The sequence below is a fragment of the Cherax quadricarinatus genome, chromosome 1, assembly GCF_038502225.1.
Source record: "Cherax quadricarinatus isolate ZL_2023a chromosome 1, ASM3850222v1, whole genome shotgun sequence".
Classification (NCBI taxonomy): Eukaryota; Metazoa; Arthropoda; class Malacostraca; order Decapoda; family Parastacidae; genus Cherax; species Cherax quadricarinatus.
This window is the reverse complement of record NC_091292.1, coordinates 89,382,063-89,402,062: the sequence shown is the minus strand read 5'-3', so window position 1 is coordinate 89,402,062 and position 20,000 is coordinate 89,382,063. Positions and strand designations below refer to the sequence as shown.

At 42.8% G+C, this 20,000-nt stretch overlaps 1 protein-coding gene across 14 annotated transcripts in view; it reads left to right on the top strand.

Moving 5' to 3' along the window:
* Window positions 1-20,000, top strand: part of LOC128689409 (protein abrupt) — a 503,752-nt gene that overhangs the window by 195,072 nt on the left and 288,680 nt on the right. Inside the window, exon 6 of one of the 14 annotated variants that reach the window (XM_070083574.1) lies at window positions 5,840-6,682. The exons of 12 other annotated variants lie outside the window; for them this stretch is intronic. In XM_070083574.1, the coding sequence (XP_069939675.1) occupies window positions 5,840-6,450 (611 nt within the window). In that variant the 3' untranslated portion in view covers window positions 6,451-6,682. Of the gene's footprint in view, window positions 1,233-5,839; window positions 6,683-20,000 lie in introns of those variants that run through there. One more of the 14 variants, XM_070083638.1, reaches the window with a different exon arrangement.

The following is a 20,000-nucleotide window of genomic DNA, read 5'->3' as shown; positions in this document are numbered from 1 at the left end:
TAACCACCAGTTGACATCACTGCCACTCACACGACAATTCTGCATCAGCATTTCTCATTTAAATTCAATAGTTGGGACACAGCATAGGGGAAACTTGTCGCTTCGAGGTTTGGAAACCTTAGATGTATCGAAATTAATTTCTTGAGTAGGCCCCGAGATACTGGAGGCTGCCCTGGCGGTATTCATCACACCGTATATACGCCTAGGTGCGTGTGCAGTATATGCAAAATCTTTAATCCTAATTTTAGGAATTATTGTAATCCTGATGTTAGTGTATATGTGACCTACAGCCTTGATGAACTATGTACAGTCGATTCTTTGCTCCTAGCAAACAAACGTAACTACGTAAAAGTATCGATTATGTTTCTCTTGTGGCCAGGGTGCACATGACTGAGTACCAAGTATAGACATACGTTACAGTACAAAGAACGAGGCCAAGAATCTCTTGACACCAGTCAGAAAGTAAGGTGAGTTGTTTTTGACAAGTCGTTTCCATAATAAAATAGAATTTACTAACCATAAGTGCACAGATCCGACATGGATACCAAGACAAGCAATTAATATGAACATTGTGTATTTCGGAATCACACTGAGGCCCTCTTCAGCGGACTCAGTGAGAGGCTCAAATATTTAATAGTTTAACTGCTGTTTTATTATCCGTTTGCGTTTGTTGGTGCCACTGACTAGTATTTATTACACATATGTTATAAAGTATTAATAAGTTCAGGATATTTTAGGCATACGGAGGCATTCCAAAGTGAGTCATAACTCCATTACATTGTAATTTGCAACTTAATTTATACTCGTTAGCGCTGACACAAACAAGTCAAACTAAATCGATGTGATGGATATGTGGGGCAGCGGGCCTCCAGTAGCAACAGCCTGGTTGACCAGGCAAGCACCAAACGAGCCTGGCCCATGACGGCTCCGGGACTAGAAAGACTCGAAACTTTAATAAGTTGTCAAAACCATTTAAAGAAGAATGCCGTAATTAATAGTAGCTACTCAAATGACAGTTTTGTGTGTGTGTGTGTGTGTGTGTGTGTGTGTGTGTGTGTGTGTGTGTGTGTGTGTGTGTGTGTGTGTGTAAAATTTGTGCCTTGGGAACACAGGTCAAAATATATAATTCGTCTCTCAACGGGAAGTTATGAACGTTATTCATAGAGAGAGCGTATGTTAATTTATGGTGAGGGTGTGACACCTGTCACTTGGTGAGGGTGTGACACCTATTACTTGGTGAGGGTGTGACACCTGTTACTTGGTGAGGGTGTGACACCTGTCACTTGGTGAGGGTGTGACACCTGTTACTTGGTGAGGGTGTGACACCTGTTATTTGGTGAGGGTGTGACACCTGTTACTTGGTGAGGGTGTGACACCTGTTACTTGGTGAGGGTGTGACACCTGTTACTTGGTGAGGGTGTGACACCTGTTACTTGGTGAGGGTGTGACACCTGTTACTTGGTGAGGGTGTGACACCTGTCACTTGGTGAGGGTGTGACACCTGTCACTTGGTGAGGGTGTGACACCTGTTACTTGGTGAGGGTGTGACACCTGTTACTTGGTGAGGGTGTGACACCTGTTACTTGGTGAGGGTGTGACACCTGTTACTTGGTGAGGGTGTGACACCTGTCACTTGGTGAGGGTGTGACACCTGTTACTTGGTGAGGGTGTGACACCTGTTACTTGGTGAGGGTGTGACACCTGTTACTTGGTGAGGGTGTGACACCTGTTACTTGGTGAGGGTGTAACACCTGTTACTTGGTGAGGGTGTGACACCTGTTACTTGGTGAGGGTGTGACACCTGTCACTTGGTGAGGGTGTGACACCTGTTACTTGGTGAGGGTGTGACACCTGTTACTTGGTGAGGGTGTGACATCTGTTACTTGGTGAGGGTGTGACACCTGTTACTTGGTGAGGGTGTGACACCTGTCACTTGGTGAGGGTGTGACACCTGTTACTTGGTGAGGGTGTGACATCTGTTACTTGGTGAGGGTGTGACATCTGTTACTTAGTGAGGGTGTGACACCTGTTACTTGGTGAGGGTGTGACATCTGTTACTTGGTGAGGGTGTGACACCTATTACTTGGTGAGGGTGTGACACCTGTTACTTGGTGAGGGTGTGACACCTGTTACTTGGTGAGGGTGTGACACCTGTTACTTGGTGAGGGTGTGACACCTGTTACTTGGTGAGGGTGTGACACCTGTTACTTGGTGAGGGTGTGACATCTGTTACTTGGTGTGTGACACCTGTTACTTGGTGAGGGTGTCCCACCTGTTACTTGGTGAGGGTGTGAACCTGTTACTTGGTGAGGGTGTGACACCTGTTACTTGGTGAGTATGTGACACCTGTTACTTGGTGAGGGTGTGACACTTGTCACTTGGCGAGGGTGTGACACCTGTTACTTGGTGAGGGTATGACACCTGTTACTTGATGAGGGTGTGACACCTGTTACTTGATGAGGGTGTGACATCTGTCACTTGGTGAGGGTGTGACACCTGTTACTTGATGAAGGTGTGACACCTGTTACTTGGTGAGGGTGTGACACCTGTTACTTGATGAGGGTGTGACACCTGTTACTTGATGAGGGTGTGACATCTGTCACTTGGTGAGGGTGTGACACCTGTTACTTGGTGAGGGTGTGACACCTATCACTTGGTGAGGGTGTGACACCTGTTACTTGGTGAGTATGTGACACCTGTTACTTGGTGAGAGTGTGACATCTGTTACTTGGTGAGGGTGGGACACCTGTTACTTGGTGAGGGTGTGACACCTGTTACTTAATGGTGTGACACCTGTTACTTGAGGGTGTGACACCTGTCACTTGGCAAGGGTGTGACACCTGTTACTTGGTGAGGATGTGACACCTGTCACTTGGTGAGGGTGTGACACCTGTTACTTGGTGAGGGTGTGACACCTGTCACTTGGCGAGGGTGTGACACCTGTTACTTGGTGAGGATGTGACACCTGTCACTTGGTGAGGGTGTGACACCTGTTACTTGGTGAGGGTGTGACACCTCTTACTTGGTGAGGGTGTGACACCTGTCACTTGGTGAGGTTGACACCTGTTACTTGGTGAGGGTGTAACACGTCACTGGTAGTGTTCCGTGTCGTGGTGGGGAGGGAGAACTTCGTTAACAAATATGTTCAGTGTACACATAAATGGTGAAAAATAACACCTAAGTTATGGTTAGGTAAATTTGGAAAGTTAAGATGGTGTTGATTTTGTTAAATTGGACAATTTATGGTGAATCAGCGGAACATGCACAGAACTAAACACTGTTAAGCGGAGATGACGCAAATTAGTCAAGAAGCCACTGTTAAATTATCTTAAGTGATTTCTTAATGTTATTGTTGTTGGTGTGTGACGATCAAGGATCAAACAGTGTGTCTAGGCTGTGTTGGATGCGAGTACCATGATGATGTTTGTTTATTCTTCAGGAAATAATCGCATGACACGAGTTTTAATCGCATGATGACACACTCATTGATTCCTTGAAAGAGGCGCCCTCTGATGGGGTTTCACCGAGGTGTGGCAGACACCCGTATTAGCACACGTTAAATTTCAGTAGGCGGGAAGTGTGTGTAAGGGTGTCATGTGATCTCCAGCTGGAGTCTGTGAGTGTACGACCGGCAGCATTAACACTTAATAAATCTCAACCTGGCTGGTCATGTCTTCACCTCATGTTTGTCAAGTTAACTCGTATTCATCTTAGATATAAATTATAAAAATAAAAGAACTTAAACTGAGAATCAAACAAGACAATAATTGATACGCAAACACATGCACCCAAAGTGTAAACTTAGAGTTCTGCTTAATACCACTATAACCACCACAACATTGTCTTCATCTCATTATTAAACACCACATTACCATTACCATTATCACATAACATTACTATTATCACAACGGAACATTTCCCTTCCCCTCTGACTATTCTTCCCCCCAACACTCCCTTCCCTTTGACGTCTTTCCCCTCACACACCCTCCCCACTGTTTTCATCTTAATCACCTCTGCCATGCGGTGACGTGAACTTTCATACATATGAGAGAGAGAGAGAGAGAGAGAGAGATCAAGAAAGGATAAGCCCTAATTGCTGATGGTTTGTATAGAAGCGTAGAAGTGTTTAAGTGTTTTTTTTTTTTTTGGGGGGGGGGGAGAATGAATGTTGGGTTGATTGATAGATAGGTGTGGGTGTTTGGATGCATTAGTGAGGGTGTTGTGTATGTGGTGGCAGGGGGTAGCACGTGTTCTTTGTGGTGGTGTGTTATCGTTTGGGTTTGGTATGTTTGTCTCACACTACTAGTTCATTACTTCTTATTTCTGTCTTAAGCACTTGGTGTGTGCGTGTGTGTATGTGTGGTGTTGTCTTCGGTGACTGTCTGCTCTGACTGGGGCGCTGTCTCTCTTCTGTTGCAGAGTGGGTGCGGTGCGGCCAGTGCAACAAGGTGCTTGGTGGGCGGCGCAGCCTCAAGCAACACATAGCTTGTGTTCACGCCCCCGCTTCCCCGGGCTACCAGTGCAAATATTGTCATAAAGTGTATAAAAACAAGCATACGCTGTTCAGTCACGTGAGCCAGTACCACAGATACCCTAACGTGACCCCTAGCGCTGCCCAGTTGTAGTGGGCCAGAGATCTCTCTCCCTCGCTCTCTAGTCAACCCACACACTAGACGCCACACTCTTGCTCATACTTAACACTTAACATTGTGCCCCGGTTATTACTATATCACACACTCATTCACTTACCATATGATTTGCTGAGCAGGACTCTGAAGTGCCCCTTTTTTGTAAGTGAAGAACGTGTGCCAAATTGTGATTTTGTTATGTATTCTTGACAGTGATAATAAAGAGATAATGCCCTTAACGTCTTTATTTAAATCCTTTTTACTAGTTTTGTTAACTAACTTGGTAGATTTATTGAAGTAGCGTTGTTCTTCTTTGCTTAAAAGTGGCCACTTATGTTGTGTGGAGGGAGTTGGTGGTTGTGAGGTAGTAGTGAGTTTACGCTTTACACCTAACATAATATAAAGTGAAACCTAGACGACGTTTCAATCCAGGATGGGCTGAAACGTCGACATCTAATTGAATAATTTGTGGGCTAGTTGCGAATTGTTCCATCCACGGTATTGTGACTTATTCTTCGTGGGTCTACGTTGTTTCGTGACCTGGGAGGCTGCTGTGGGGGGTGGGGGCTGCTCTTAGTCACACTTCTAGGCTCCCTGTCGCTGCTTGCCGAGTTGTGTGAGCGGCGGAAGATGTAGGGTAGGAGCGGTGGTAGGCTTGGCAGGGTCCGCACTCACCGCGGTGTTGTATCGTTGCAGGGAAGCCGGCCTCCATGCGCAGCCCGCTCGTGTACATACCAGTGCTGTGCCCCTTCTGTGGCAAGAAAATCAGTAACAAGTACAATCTGAAGACCCACGTTCGTAACATGCACCCGGAAACCCTGGAGGCTTTGTCGCAGATGGAAGAGATGTAGGCGTGTGCATGCAGAGGGCCAGGTGATGCCCCTCTTGTTACCTAACCTGGCCAGCACCCGCCTGTGTGCCACCAGCCACAACTACCCTGTGACCATACAACCGAGGATGCCTCACTACCTGTGTGTCGCCTCGCAGTTGGCTCATACACTCATCAAATAAATAAAATTTAGTAGTATAGAGTATTTATTTTAGAGTATTGTTACATTATGACAACTTTTCTTAAAATACTTGAAGAGTAGCATAAGTAGTTAGCTTTGCAGTTTGGTGCCTGGTGTGTTTGTGTTGTTGATGAAGTAAGTACTGGGTGTTTGCAGGGAGTAGAGAGGAGGAGCGCTTACGGCGTGTTGTCTTTGTTGCAGGGGCGCGGGCGTGGGTGGTGGGCGGGGGTGGGGCGGTGTCGTGCCCGGTGTGTGGGAAGCGACTCAGCAACAAGTACAACCTGCGTATCCACGTGAGAGACAAACACGAGACGCAGGAAGGTTCCCGCCCCACTTGTGCCACCTGCTGCCGCACCTTCAAGAACGCCAACAGCCTCCGTGTACACGCCATCAAGCAACACGGTCATGTCAGCAACAGACGGAGACTACGAGCCATCTACCACAATAGTGTGGCGGCCCTTCCTGCACCTACCACTCCATCTGCCTCCCACACACTTCCACACCTCCCTACCTCTACCTCCATCACACCCCATTACATGGACCACTTCTCTCACGTGGCCAGCACTCACGCCCTCGCCCACACCCACCACGGAGACCGCCCACGTCTCAGTCTCTGTGAGGATGGCCAGGAGGCCTATATATCTTCCTTAGTGGGTGCCTCTTCAGGGATGGGAGTCCCTCACACCTCCCCGGGGATGAGCTCACATACAGTGGGTTCAACACACGTACTGGGCCAGCCTGAGGATGCCAGTCCGCGCCTCACCTCGCCTACATTCCGAGACACCAACTTAAACGTTCACAAAGGCTCCTAGGCACAGAAACTGCCTCGGCCTACCCTCCCTCCGGCCACCTCACAGCATGAACATCGTTGGTAAAAGTGTTGGGTCCCCTCCCAAGACACTTCTCCTGTAAGGAGGAGTGTCAGAGGATTGTCATTATCTTGGCTATAAGCATTGTAATTGTGTCAAGTTGTGCTTCATAGACATACCGTTTTAGGTGTAGTTAATTAAGAATCCAGCATATTCTCAGTATGTACTGGACACGTTTTTTTAATAAAGTGAATTTTTAGTAATGCCATTATTTTCAATCCTACTGTTATATATAAGATCGGTTATTTTTATGATTAGCCATACATGATTAAGGTCAAATATTTGTTTGTGTTTATAGAGGAAGCATCATTAAGTTGCTACACAATATAAACACCCAGGTGAAGACACTGCAGGCTAACAGGTCATTGTATAAATTAATATATCTATTAGTGACTCCTTCACTGTTGCAAAATATGTGGAAGAACGGCACTCAGTAATGCTTTACGACATTGACGAAATTGCTTCGTAAATATTCACATAAATAATCAAATTTGTTTAATAGTAAAACTCATCTGCACGCCCTTCCATTTGTTATACGTAGGTTTATGATTGTAGTATTTCGTTGTGACGAGTGAACCTGGTAAAACGATAGTCTTCTCAACAACAGCTTGAGCATGCAGTCAGCAGTTCAGTTTGACCTTTGGCCAAGCTTCCAGAATAGAACGGGAACTGGATACCGGTCACAGGTATGCCAAAGATTAAAGTGTTAATGTTTCATAGACAACCAAACCTAGATCCTTGACCCCTAAAGGGAGATTCCTAGATGCTGGTGAGGGACTTTTGTTGCAAGGAATTGCACCTATCTTTACCTTGATTAGATCGAACCTGATTACCTCCCCTTCCCCTTTGCTCTGTGACTCCTGTGTGTTTAGCTATTCGCTCTAAATACGGTTTAATAATGTAAAATTCTCGACTCACAACTGGGTTGGCGAAGGCAGCAAGTTGTGCTGTTAGCTGTGCTAGTCACCACTGATGATCACTGATATAACTATCAAGCAAACAAGGTTGTCCAGGTATGCACGTTGTAATGGAATATTTTACCAAAGTTACATTGGAGAACTCAGCCTCTCAGACTCCACCCAGTCAGTCTCTTGGTTTCATTATATTTTTAAATGTATTGTCTTAAGTGCAACCAATACGGCATTTTATTGTGACAACGTTTCGCTCTCCTGGAGAGCGAAATGTTGCCACAATAAAATGTCGCATTAGTTTCACTTGCGTCCTTTTGTCGGTAATTCTGCCAAGATTACTACAATAAAAGAATGTGTGATATGATATAGTGGGAACACACCATGGCGCCTAGCACAATCCTTGGGAAGGATAATCATTTATTGGCGTCCTACGTCTTCAAGTTGAGACCTGGTGACCATATAAACTGTGGGGTTAAAATTCATACTACGTCACTAATACTGAGTTGTCAGGGTGCAGTCCAGTCGAAGCACAAAACGAATTGACTTCCCCAACAAAAGTAATGGATATATGAATTGCTAAATCTATGTCAGTAGTTCAGCACACACTGGGTGAGGGCTCTACTGTCAGTGCACTAAGCAGGAATTGTAAATAATTAACGAGGGTGGCAGTAAATAAAAAAACAATAGCAATGCACGGTGGGGGAAGTTGGTGTGTGGTAGGTAATATTAGTGGGTGTGTGTTGGCTTAGCCCAGGTGGTATAATCCTAGCCTCCCATGCCCCCTCCCCTCCCATCCTCTCTCTGTCTCTTGTTTCTTTTACACGGTTTGACAAGGTTAGGTTAAGGATCCCTAACTTTATTGACAAGTCAAGGAGTCCTAACTTTAGTGGCAAACTAAGAGCTGTTACCTACATCAGCTCATTTGAAAGCATTTTAATTGTTAAGAAACATACAAGCAGGGAACAGGATGAATTTGGAGCCATCTGTGGGCCAGCATTTTCATTTGATCAACTGACTTAATCTCGTTGAGATCATAATGCTGTACGAATGTGTTCCATACTCGAGTCATCCTGGGGATAAATGATCTCAGATGAATCTATCTATCTCTCTCTCTCTCTCTCTCTCTCTCTCTCTCTCTCTCTCTCTCTCTCTCTCTCTCTCTCTCTCTCTCTCTCTCTCTCTCTCTCTCTCTCTCTCTCTCCTCTCTGTCCCTCTCTCTGTCCCTCCACACACATTTATTTAGTCTCACGCTGGTAAATAAATATAATGAGCTAAATAATGTAGTAGATGTTGACTTAATGCACAGTAGGTATATGGCCCATTAGGCTAGTAACCAATAAGAATATAATGAAGGAACACTGCAGGAGGCCTACTGGCCCATGCTAGGCTGGGCTAATTTACGCCCACTCATGTACCTGTCCAAACTTTATTAAAGTTGCCCAAATTTCTTGCCTCAATGTGAGTTCTACTCAAATATAACTCTGTTGCCAAACCAGTACTTCCCAGTATTTTCTAATTCTAAAATTTTCCAACTTGATTCCATTGCTGCGAGCGCTGTCTTTGTTAAATATAGTCAACATGTTAAGTGTATCCCCTTTCTTTATGTTTTTCACTTGTACACTACAGTCATATCTGTCTTAATTCTACGTCAAAACAAAGAGTGCAGTTTCAATACTTACAGCATATTGTAAAAAAAAAAAAAAAAGTTGAAATATAACCTTAGGACTGCTTCTGTTATTTATACTTTTTCATATGAAGTCAAGAATTCTAGTATTTTTTTGGGAGCACTTATTCACTGTTGTGTTGGCCTTAAATTTCTCCTAACCAGATCTAACTCTTTTTCACATTTACTTTGACTAAGATGTACATTATTTAGCTAATAAGTGCCGTAGTTATTTCTTTTTCATACAACTGGAACTTTACACTTGCTTCATTGAGCTACATCTGCCAGATGTTCAACCTCATCATCAACTTATCCAGGTCGTACGTTGGACTACGTGCGGCCAGCAGGCCCTGATCCACCGGGATGCCTGGTTGTGGACCGAGCCGCGGGGGCGTTGATCCCCGGAATACCCTCCAGGTAGACCCTGTAGCCTTCTGGTGTCCACTTTAGAAATTATATAACGGTCTATTCTAGTGTCAATAGCAAACTTACGTCGATATTCCCTCATCATTGTCGTTTATGTACACTGTGAACAAAAGTCCCAAAACTGACTCCTGTGGCATACAGTTCGTAACACATCCCCATTACGATTTCCCCCCATTAATACAAACTCTGTTACCTATCAGTCAGTCATGTTTTGACCCAGGAGATAATTTCTGTTCAGTATGCCGTTACTTTCTTAATCAGTCTCCTGTGTGGAACTCTTGTCAGAAGCCTTACTGACTACATATACACAGTATCGCATTCTTGTCCTAATCTGCCGCCTCAAATACGTTACTGAAAAGGTTGGTAAATTCATAAGGAAAAACAAATCCCCATTGTAGTAATACCTTGCTGAGATTCAGTGATCAAATTCTTTCCTAAGAACATAAGAAAGGAGGAACACTGCAGGAGGCCTGTTGGCCCATACTAGGCAAGTCCTTACAATTCATCCCACTAACAAAACATTTGCCCAACCCAATTTTCAATGCCACCCAAGAAATAAGCTCTGATGTGAAAGTCCCACTCAAATCCAACCCCTCCCACTCATGTACTTATCCAACCTAAATTTGAAACTACCCAAAGTCCCAGCCTCAATAACCCAACTAGGTAGACTGTTCCACTCATCTACTACCCTATTTCCAAACCAATACTTTCCAATGTCCTTTCTAAATCTAAACTTATCTAATTTAAATCCATTACTGCGGGTTCTCTCTTGGAGAGACATCCTCAAGACCTTACTAATATCCCCTTTATTAATACCTATCTTCCACTTATACACTTCGATCAGGTCTCCCCTCATTCTTCGTCTAACAAGTGAATGTAACTTAAGAGTCTTCAATCTTTCTTCATAAGGAAGATTTCTAATGCTATGTATTAATTTAGTCATCCTACGCTGAATGTTTTCTAACGAATTTATGTCCATTCTGTAATATGGAGACCAGAACTGAGCTGCATAATCTAGGTGAGGCCTTACTAATGATGTATAAAGCTGCAGTATGACCTCTGGACTTCTGTTGCTTACACTTCTTGATATAAATCCCAGTAATCTATTTGCCTTATTACGTACGCTTAGGCATTGCTGTCTTGGTCACTAGAAGAGGTAAGAACTCCATCCTGTCACTTCATTTCCATATTGTTTCATACTATTGAACAATGCTCTTCTCCAGACTGAGGGACTGACCACCTCAAAACTTTAAGGGTGATGGACTGATTACATCGTCTTCAAGTATCTTCTGCTTCTATCAACTTTTCTGTACTCGACTGAAGAAGCCTACTGTGTAGGCGAAACGTTTCGAAATATAGATACCCCACTGTTGCATATGTGTCTTACCTAACAACCTGTCGGTATTTTATACCATTTTAATGTTCAATCTGTCAGACACTGCAACACAAGGGTATCTTGGTAAAGACCTACAATCAACTTCGACAACCTCTACTAGTGAGAACGGCTGGATTTGAGAGGGACCTGACCATTGCTGTCTTGGTTTAAGGTTGCTGCTCACCATAACCCCCAAGTCCTTTTCGCAATCTGTATGGCTAAGTTCTACATCATTTAACTTATAAGTACTAGGGTTATGGGCACTCCCAAGCTTCAGAACCTTGCATTTATCTACATTGAACTGCATCTGCCACTTTTCTGACCAAGAATGGAGTTTGTTTAAATCCTCCTGAAGTTCAAGGTGTCTCCGAATTGCATCAGCAAGTTATTCCGTCAAGTTTCTCACAATTGAAGTTAAGCTAATTGGTCTATAATTTGAAGCTAAGAACCTATCTTCTGTTTTGAAAATGAATATTGTATTTGTCACTCTCCAATTATCTAGTACAATACCCATTTGTAGTAATATGTTGAAAGTTAAGACACATGTGCAACATCTGGATATCTTTATTGTAGACGTTTCGCCATCCAGTGGCTTTATCAATACAGATTCTAGGACATAAAAGGAAGACAGTAGAACTATATACAAAAGATGAGGTAATCAGTCCCTCGGCCTTGGAGTTAGTGTTCACAGCATCGTGGTGGAGGAGAATCTGGAGCAAAGGCAAGAAGACTGACGTTTATATAGGCGTCAGTGGAAGGGACGGGCAGCAGACGAGGGCAGTCACTGGTAGGCGGGATTCCCCAGTGGAAGTAGGTCCTTCCCAAAGAGATGGGTTAGTTGCAGCAGCCGTGAAGAAGGTCTTGTAGATGTCCTCTGAACCAAGATTCCATGATGTTGCAGTGTCTGACAAGTTGTGCAAGAAAGGTATAAAATACCGACAATATGAAAGTTAAGACACATGTGCAACATCTGGATATCCAGAGATATCCAGATGTTGCACATGTGTCTTAACTTTCATATTGTCGGTATTTTATACCTTTCTAGTAATATGTTGAAAAGACTAGAAGAGTTTGCTAAGTTTCTCCTTACATTCCTTTAGACTCCTTAAAAACTTTATCAGGGCTGGGTGACTGGTTTACTCTCTAATTGTTTGAAGACCATATCACTAGTGACGTCGGTATTGCATAATTTATTTTTGTCCTGACAAATATTTTTAATTATTTCTGGGATTTCGTTTGTATCCTCTTGTATAAATAAATAAAAAAAGAGGAAGTAGAGGCTGAGTTACATTCAAGTGAACCTGTCTCTTCCCTATCTTATTCCTATATACCTGCAAGAAACCTTTGGAATTGGTCGTTGATTCCCTCGCAACCTAACTCATATTCTCTCTTGTCTCTCTCTGTTCCTTTTTTCTATCTTTCTCTTAAAGTGAATATATTATTCAATAAGGTGACATTCACATCTTTGGATATGCCTATAAATGCTCCTCTTTTCACCCTAGAGATGTTTGAGTCTGTTGTTTATCCATTTAAGGTCATTCATTTGTAGATGAATGGTTCAGAGAACCGACATGTTGATAAATTAGACACATGTGCAACTCTTGGGTATCTTTATTGAGGAAACGTTTCGCCACACACTGGCTTCATCAGTCCATACAAAGGAGAATCTTGAAGAACAGGAGGAGAATGAGGTAATCAGTCCCTCAACCTTGAGTCGATGTGGTCAGTCCATCAATCTTGAATAGAAAGATACCCAAGAGTTGCACATGTGTCTAATTTATCAAGGTCATTCATGTTCAGTCTAATTTTTTTATTAGCAATATATGCAGCTTGCAGGGCCAGGAGCTGAGACTACCACTTGCAAAAGTAGCTTGGTGAGCGCGCGCGCGCACACACACACACACACACACACACACACGTTGAAGACTCAGATGATTCACAAGGATGTTAGGAAGTATTTCTTCAGTCACGGAGTTGTCGGGAAGTAGAATAGTCTGGGAGGTGACGTAGTGGACGCAGAATCCATACATAGCTTTAAGAAGAGGTATGATAAAGCTCATGGAGCGGGAAGAGTGACCTAGTAGCGGCCAGCGAAGAGGCGGGGCCAGGAGCTGTGTATCGACCCTTGCAACCACAACTAGGTGAGTACACACACACACGCACACGCGCGTGCGTCCGAATGAATAATTCAATCGGACGGGGATCAGACAGGACTACAAAGGGATCTGGACAGGCTGCAGGCCTGCTCCTGCAACTGGCTCCTGGAGTTCAACCCCACCAAGACGGAATACAGTCTATGGGGCCAGAGACTACAAACCTCACTCAAGGAAAAGGATCTTGGGGTGAGTATAACACCGAGCACATCTTGAGGCGCACATCAACCAAATAACTGATGCAGTATGTGGGCGCCTAGCAATCTTAAGAATAGCATTCCGACATCTCAATAAAGAATCGTTCAGGACCCTGTGCACGGTGTATGTCAGGCCTATATTGGAGTATGCAGCACCAGTTTGGAACCATACTTAGCCAAACACGTAAGGAAATTAGAGAAAATGGAAAGGTTTGCAACAAGACTAGTACCGGAGCTAAGGGGCATGCCCTACGAGGAGAGGTTAAGGGATTTTGACCTGACGACACTGGAGGAGAGGAGAGCTAGGGGGCATATGATGACATATAAAATACTGAGAGGAATCGACAAGGTGGACATAGGATGTTCCAGAGATGGGACATAGCAACAAGAGGTTAGAGTTGGAAGTTGAAGACTCAGATCAATCACAGGGATGTTAGGAAGTATTTCTTCAGCCACAGAGTTGTCATGAAGTGGAATAGTCTGTAAAGTGATATAGTGGAGGCAGGATCCATACATAGCTTTAAGAAGAGTTATGATAAAGCTCATGGAGCAGGAAGAGTGACCTAGTAGCGACCAGTGAAGAGGCGGGGGCCAGGAGCTGTGACTCGACTCCTGCAACCACAACTAGGTGAGTACACACACGTACGTTCGTTCGTTAACACTGGGCTAAGTAAACACAACTCAGTACATACATCATGGAGTCTTCGTTATCATTTTTCAATTATCAGTTTAATAAAATTGTCAGATTAGGACTTCACCGTCCAAAAGCAATATGTACTATTTCCTTGATCAAAAAAAAAAAAAAATTTTCAGCTGCTCATAAGTTTCATTTTCAAGTTAACATACAGTAGATAATTACCTTCAATTCTTTTTAATAAAATCAAGTAGTTAACACCTATATGATCAATTATCAAACCTCCAAAAATCCCCAGTGGAGATACACCTGCGTTCCTGATTTTAACTTGATTAGAAGATGCATCTACAGTTATTGCAGAGAGACTCGTTTATTTAATAAAATTGGGCACATTACACATATAGAACCCAATAAGAATTTGAACCTTTAAGCATAACCCACTGTTACTGGAAATTTGAAGCCAATCAGAATAGGCATTCTCCAGTTATTACATGGAATTTAACAGTTTTAAGTTTAACTCTTAGCCTGGTAGAGGGTACCATCCTTTATATAGTGCCTCTTCATTAAAGAATTAATCCGTTCAAATGAGGCATGCGTTATTTCACCAGAAAATACCATTTTTTTTTTAATAAAATAAGTTAATTGGCACGTACATACTTGGATAACAGGCAGAAGTTTCTCCTAGCCAGGATACGCTAGTGTTGGAAGACTGAAGTCTATCACGAGAGATATACTAAGTTATTACAAGGAAATCAGAATCGCACGACACCTGCTTTATTATACACCAGTGTTGGAAATTCGAAATTAAAAGGATTTGATACACTCAAGTTTTAAAGAAAAACTTTAAGGCATCCCTTCGGGGATGCCTAATAATAATTTCATTAAGTATTATCGCACGACGGTTTTCATTAATGATGTAGGTTATACTTAAAATATTTTTGCAAACGTTATTTATATTTTGAATGAGAAATGGGAAATTGTAAATTTTCATATGTGGATGTGTTGGTGTTGTGCGGTAAGGAAATACGTAAAGGTTGCAAATAATGTGTTTGAATGGTTGAGGGAATGTCTTTGAAGTTGGTGGGTGTGCCAGACATATTCTCGTAGCCTCATCACCACAAGGTGAAAGGTGAATGTTTGAATTATATGTATTTGTTCCGCTACCTGGTGAGCCACATATGCTGCAATTGTTCTAAAGTATGATTTGGATCCAATATTACATTGTAGTTCGACAGTTAACCCCTCTGCTTTAAACTGTTTGAGGCAGGGAAGTGTACGGATGAAAGCTGATATATGTACACATGATGTAAGTGATTCGTGTATATACAGTATTGGCGACATGTACACACGATAATAAGTGACCGACAAATGCATGCACTATGTAGGTAACTCAATTGTTCACGATATAGGTGATTAACATGTACACTGTATAGTAGAGTCGTGTACAACTCGATGTGACTACTGATATAGGTTGGTGACTTACATTTACTTTCAGACCATGGGTCCTTACAGTTGCACCGGAGATGTTTAGTGTTTTTGTCTGTGTTATGAGGATGAGAAATGGTAAAAGCTTAAGGATCATGCCTTGAGATACTCATCTTTTTGCTTTATTCTTTATCACTACCTTTCACACTAACGACATCTTCCTCGTCACGGATTATTATGGCAATAACGTTATGCCAAGCGAACCATCATCATCTTTTTTACTTCCCTCTCGTGAGACGAGGCGAGTCATTGTATCTTGGCAGTTTCCTTCTCTCGACTTCCGTTAATGCCACTCAGTATGTTTTTGGTAAACATTTTCACAAATGTAAGCCTTGGTGGGCTCTCAACTGGACTCCACCTATCGTGTGCATACTCAACAACGTACAGCGTCGGCCATATTGGTACAATTGCTATCATGGAAATTGAAAATGGTGCGCAAATTGGAGAGCATGTACTCATCTGACCTGACTTAACATTGTTAGTGGAATTTAACAGCACGTGTCAGTGATTAGATTTTCCTGTTTCCATAAAGGATCTGTGGCACCATTGAACGGGTCATGCGACGCTTTCACCAGAGGTTCGGTAAGTTGGGGGGAGAAGAAGGATAGGTAAGGATGGAATGTGGGAAAAGGGTGATAATATAAAGACTAGTGCTGATGGCATTCGTTAGCAAATGCAGGAACAACGTTGTATATAAATTCACTAGTAGATTTTATTTGCTGACGATCACTATATTGTGCCATTTACACTACGAACTTTGGCATTGTCAAGACTTTAGTGTACCACAGCTTGGCTTGATATACGCAGTTCCATGTTTCAGCTCTTAGGACTGTTCGCTCTGGCATATTCACATAACTTAACACAAAACCAAATTCGTCATTCATCGTTGTGTGCCAAAGAAATGCTGGCGTTAGAGGGTAAAGAGGCTAAAGTGTGAAAGGTAAGCACTATCAGAGTTTAAAGATTTGAAGGAAGACGTGCTGAATTAAGGGTTAAGAGGAGGGCTATTCCCCCTATCGCTTTTAATAGGTCTATTTGATGTAAAGATAATATGTAGAGCAAGAACAGGTAACCTTGAAGAATAAACTCAACGAGAGTTTAATTTGCAAGGCCGGTCAAACAGGCGATAAACTTGTGAGGAAATACATGTTGGCAAGAGATTCTATAAAATTAATTTTCGGTAGCCTATGTGAAACTGACGAACCTCTTGACAGCTTTTAATGGCCTTAACAAAGGATCTTTTATTAAAGCTATATACCTAAGTCAACACTAATTAGTCATTTAATATGTAGGGGTGTTCAGAATAGGAGGCAAACAATACTGATCAGGCAGATATGCTAAATATATATAATTATACTTCAGTGGCTGTTTGCCGCCAAGGCAGTGACTTAAAGAAGTGTGCTGAGATCACAATTGAAGCTACCCTCCGACTGCAAAATCCCCACCCCCTTCTTTAGAGTGCAGGTACTATCCATCCCACCTCCAGGATTCAAGGTGGGCTAATCGGTTTCTCCGAATCCCTTAATAAATATTATCTTGCTCTCACCCGAACAGAATGTCCATTAAAAAACCACTTATCTCCATTCAGTACTTTGTAACATGCTCACACAAGGCTGCTGAATTGTCTTGGGATGACCCCAGTCTTATACACACTGAGTTGTGCACCCATTTCGTCATCCTTTCACTCTGTATAGATCTCTACTTGCCCAAACCACCACAACAACCTCTCCACAACCCTCCACAGCCCTTAGTCATCCCCATCATGTCTTTTAATTTATACACTGAATTTTCCGCAAGATGTTCACACTACACATTGTTCTCAATTTGAAGTTGCCATTGTCAGTTGCCCCTCCTCACTGCAGTGCTCAAAACTGTGCCTCACACCCTTTGAAAAAGTGTTGGTACCACTATAGTCTGGTTCATATTTCGTAGAATCGCCTGTTATTAAGCATGATGCACATATTTAAAATTTGAGTTCTGTTGTCTATAAACTTGACAATTTTATAGTCCAGAATATTGCTCGTAATCTTAAAGGTCAAAATATTTTTTACATAAATGCAGTGTGTTCTTTGTCATACGAACAAATTAACTTGATGTTAGACAAATGTATGCACAGGACGGGTTTGTGTGAGGTGTTGTCACCTTCTCTTGAATGATGTATCATCTCGGTGTTTAACATTTAATATGTGCTTCTCTTGCCTCTTCTTCCTGTTCTTCTGGAGAGAGGTGTGTGTGTGTAAGCACATGAAAACGCTCAGGTTTTATTTCTTATTTTCACTTGTGTGTGTGTGTGTGTGTGTGTGTGTGTGTGTGTGTGTTTATATATAAACACCGTCCGTCTCCCACCGAGGTGGGGAACCCTCCCCTCCCTCCCCCCTCCGCCCCCCCCCCCCCCAAAAAAAAAAAACTTTCAAGGCGTGCCAATACCACAGTTCGAAACTGCAAACATTCCCGCACCTCCAAAATTCAAGTCTGGCTAACCAGTTTCCCGGAGTCCCTTCATAAATGTTACCTTGCTCACACCCCAAGAGTTCGTGAAGTCATAAAAACCATTTGCTCGACCCACTCCTATCTAACACAAACACATATGATGGATATCTAAGCTCTTTGCATACTAAACATCCTTTACCCCCTCCAACCAATTCTAGAATAACCGCTACTCGACCTTCTCTCCATTACAGATTTATACGCCCTCCAAATTCTGTTTCGTTCCACCCTCTCTGTATGTCTGAACTACCTAAACAACACGTCTTCAGCCCCTTGGATAATACATTTAGTAACCCTGACCTGAAGAGCGTACAAAGAACTTTCACAGCACTCATAAGTATGATAAGGAACTTAAATTACTGGGAACAGGTTCTTGATCTGTATTCCCTGGAACGCAGGCGAGAGAGATACGTACATGATAATATACACTTGGAAGGTCCTGGAGGGATTGGTACCAAACCTGCACACGAAAATCACTCCCTATGAAAGCAAAAAACTCGCCAGGAGATGCAACACTACCCGATGAAAAGCAGGGGTGCCACGAGTACACTGAGATAACACAGTAAGTGTCTAGGGCCCAAGACTATTCAGCTGTCTCCCAGCATACATATTTTTTTATATATTTTATTTAAAACGTCATACAAATATATATAGGTACATATATCAATATGTAACATTGACACTGGTGATGAGCAATGAACATTCACTACACAATCTACTGAATAAGCACATACATAAAGACATTAAAATAAACTTAACACAACCTACAGACTGCTTCTACGTACGTTGTTTCACAAGTAACAAAGGGGATTACCAATAGACCCCTGGCTGTCTTCAAGAAGGCACTGGACAAGCCCCTCAAGTCAGTACCTGACCAACCGGGCTGAGGTTTGTACGTCAGTTTGCGTGCGGCCGGCAGTAACAGCCTGGTTGATCAGACCCTGATTCACCATGAGGCCTGGTCTCGGACTGAGCTGCGGGGACGTTGACACCTGAAACCCTCCCCAGGTAAACTCCTAATTTCCAAGCATAATATTCACACCACACATTGCCCTCAGACACATTATCACTGTCTCCAGCCTCCTCCTTGCTCCACCATTCACACCCCATGTTTCACACCCATGTAAGAGCATTGGTACCATTATACTCATACATTTTCCTTTTTGTTTCCATGGACAACGTCCTTTGTCTCCACAGATACTTCAGTGTACCACTCACCTTTTCCCCCGTCAATTGGATGGTTCACCTCATCTTTCATAGACCCATCTGCCGGGAAGTCCACTCCCAGATATATGATTACATATACTTCCTCCATACTCCCTCTAATTCGATATCCAGTCTTTCAATACTATTTTTTTTTTCGCATCACATTGATTTTCCTATTTTCACTATTACGTCCCCTCCCAAATTCGACCACCAACCTTTGCAGTTTGTCTTCATTTTCGCCCAAAAGCGCTGTTTCATCGAAAAAAAAGCAACTGTGACAACTACTACTGTATTAGATTCTTTATTCTTTATCTTCCAGTCTTACACCTCTCCCCAACACCCCAGCATTCACTTTTCTGACGACTCCGTCTGTAAATATATTTTAAACACCCATTGTGACATCACACATCCCTATCTAAGTCCTACTTTTGCTGAGAAATAATGTCTTCTTCATGCCCTAACCTGAGCTTCACTTTCAGTAGCTTACCATCTATAGCATGCACTTTCAACATCTGCTACATTGCTCCCCTATCCACCCTATCATATGCTTCATACCCATGTAAGAGCGTTGGTACCATTATACTCTTATACATTCTCCTTTTTTGCCTCTATGGATAATATTCTTTGTCTCCACAGATGGCGTCGGTGCACCACTCACCTTTTTCCCCGCGTCAGTCACGCCAAAATTATATCCCTATCTACTTTTAACATCTCTGTCTTGATCGCATCAATTCCAGCTGCTTGACCCCCTTTTATTTTATCCACAGCCTCACGCACCTCCCCCACATTCACATCTGGTTCTTCCTCACTGTCAAAAGATGTTATACCTCCCTGGCCAATACATAAAATCACAGCTTCTCTCTCTTCATCAACATTCAACAGTTCCTCAAAATATTCCCTCCAATTTCCCGATACCTCTTCTATTCTTCACTGTCAAATCCATTCGTTTCTTAGGC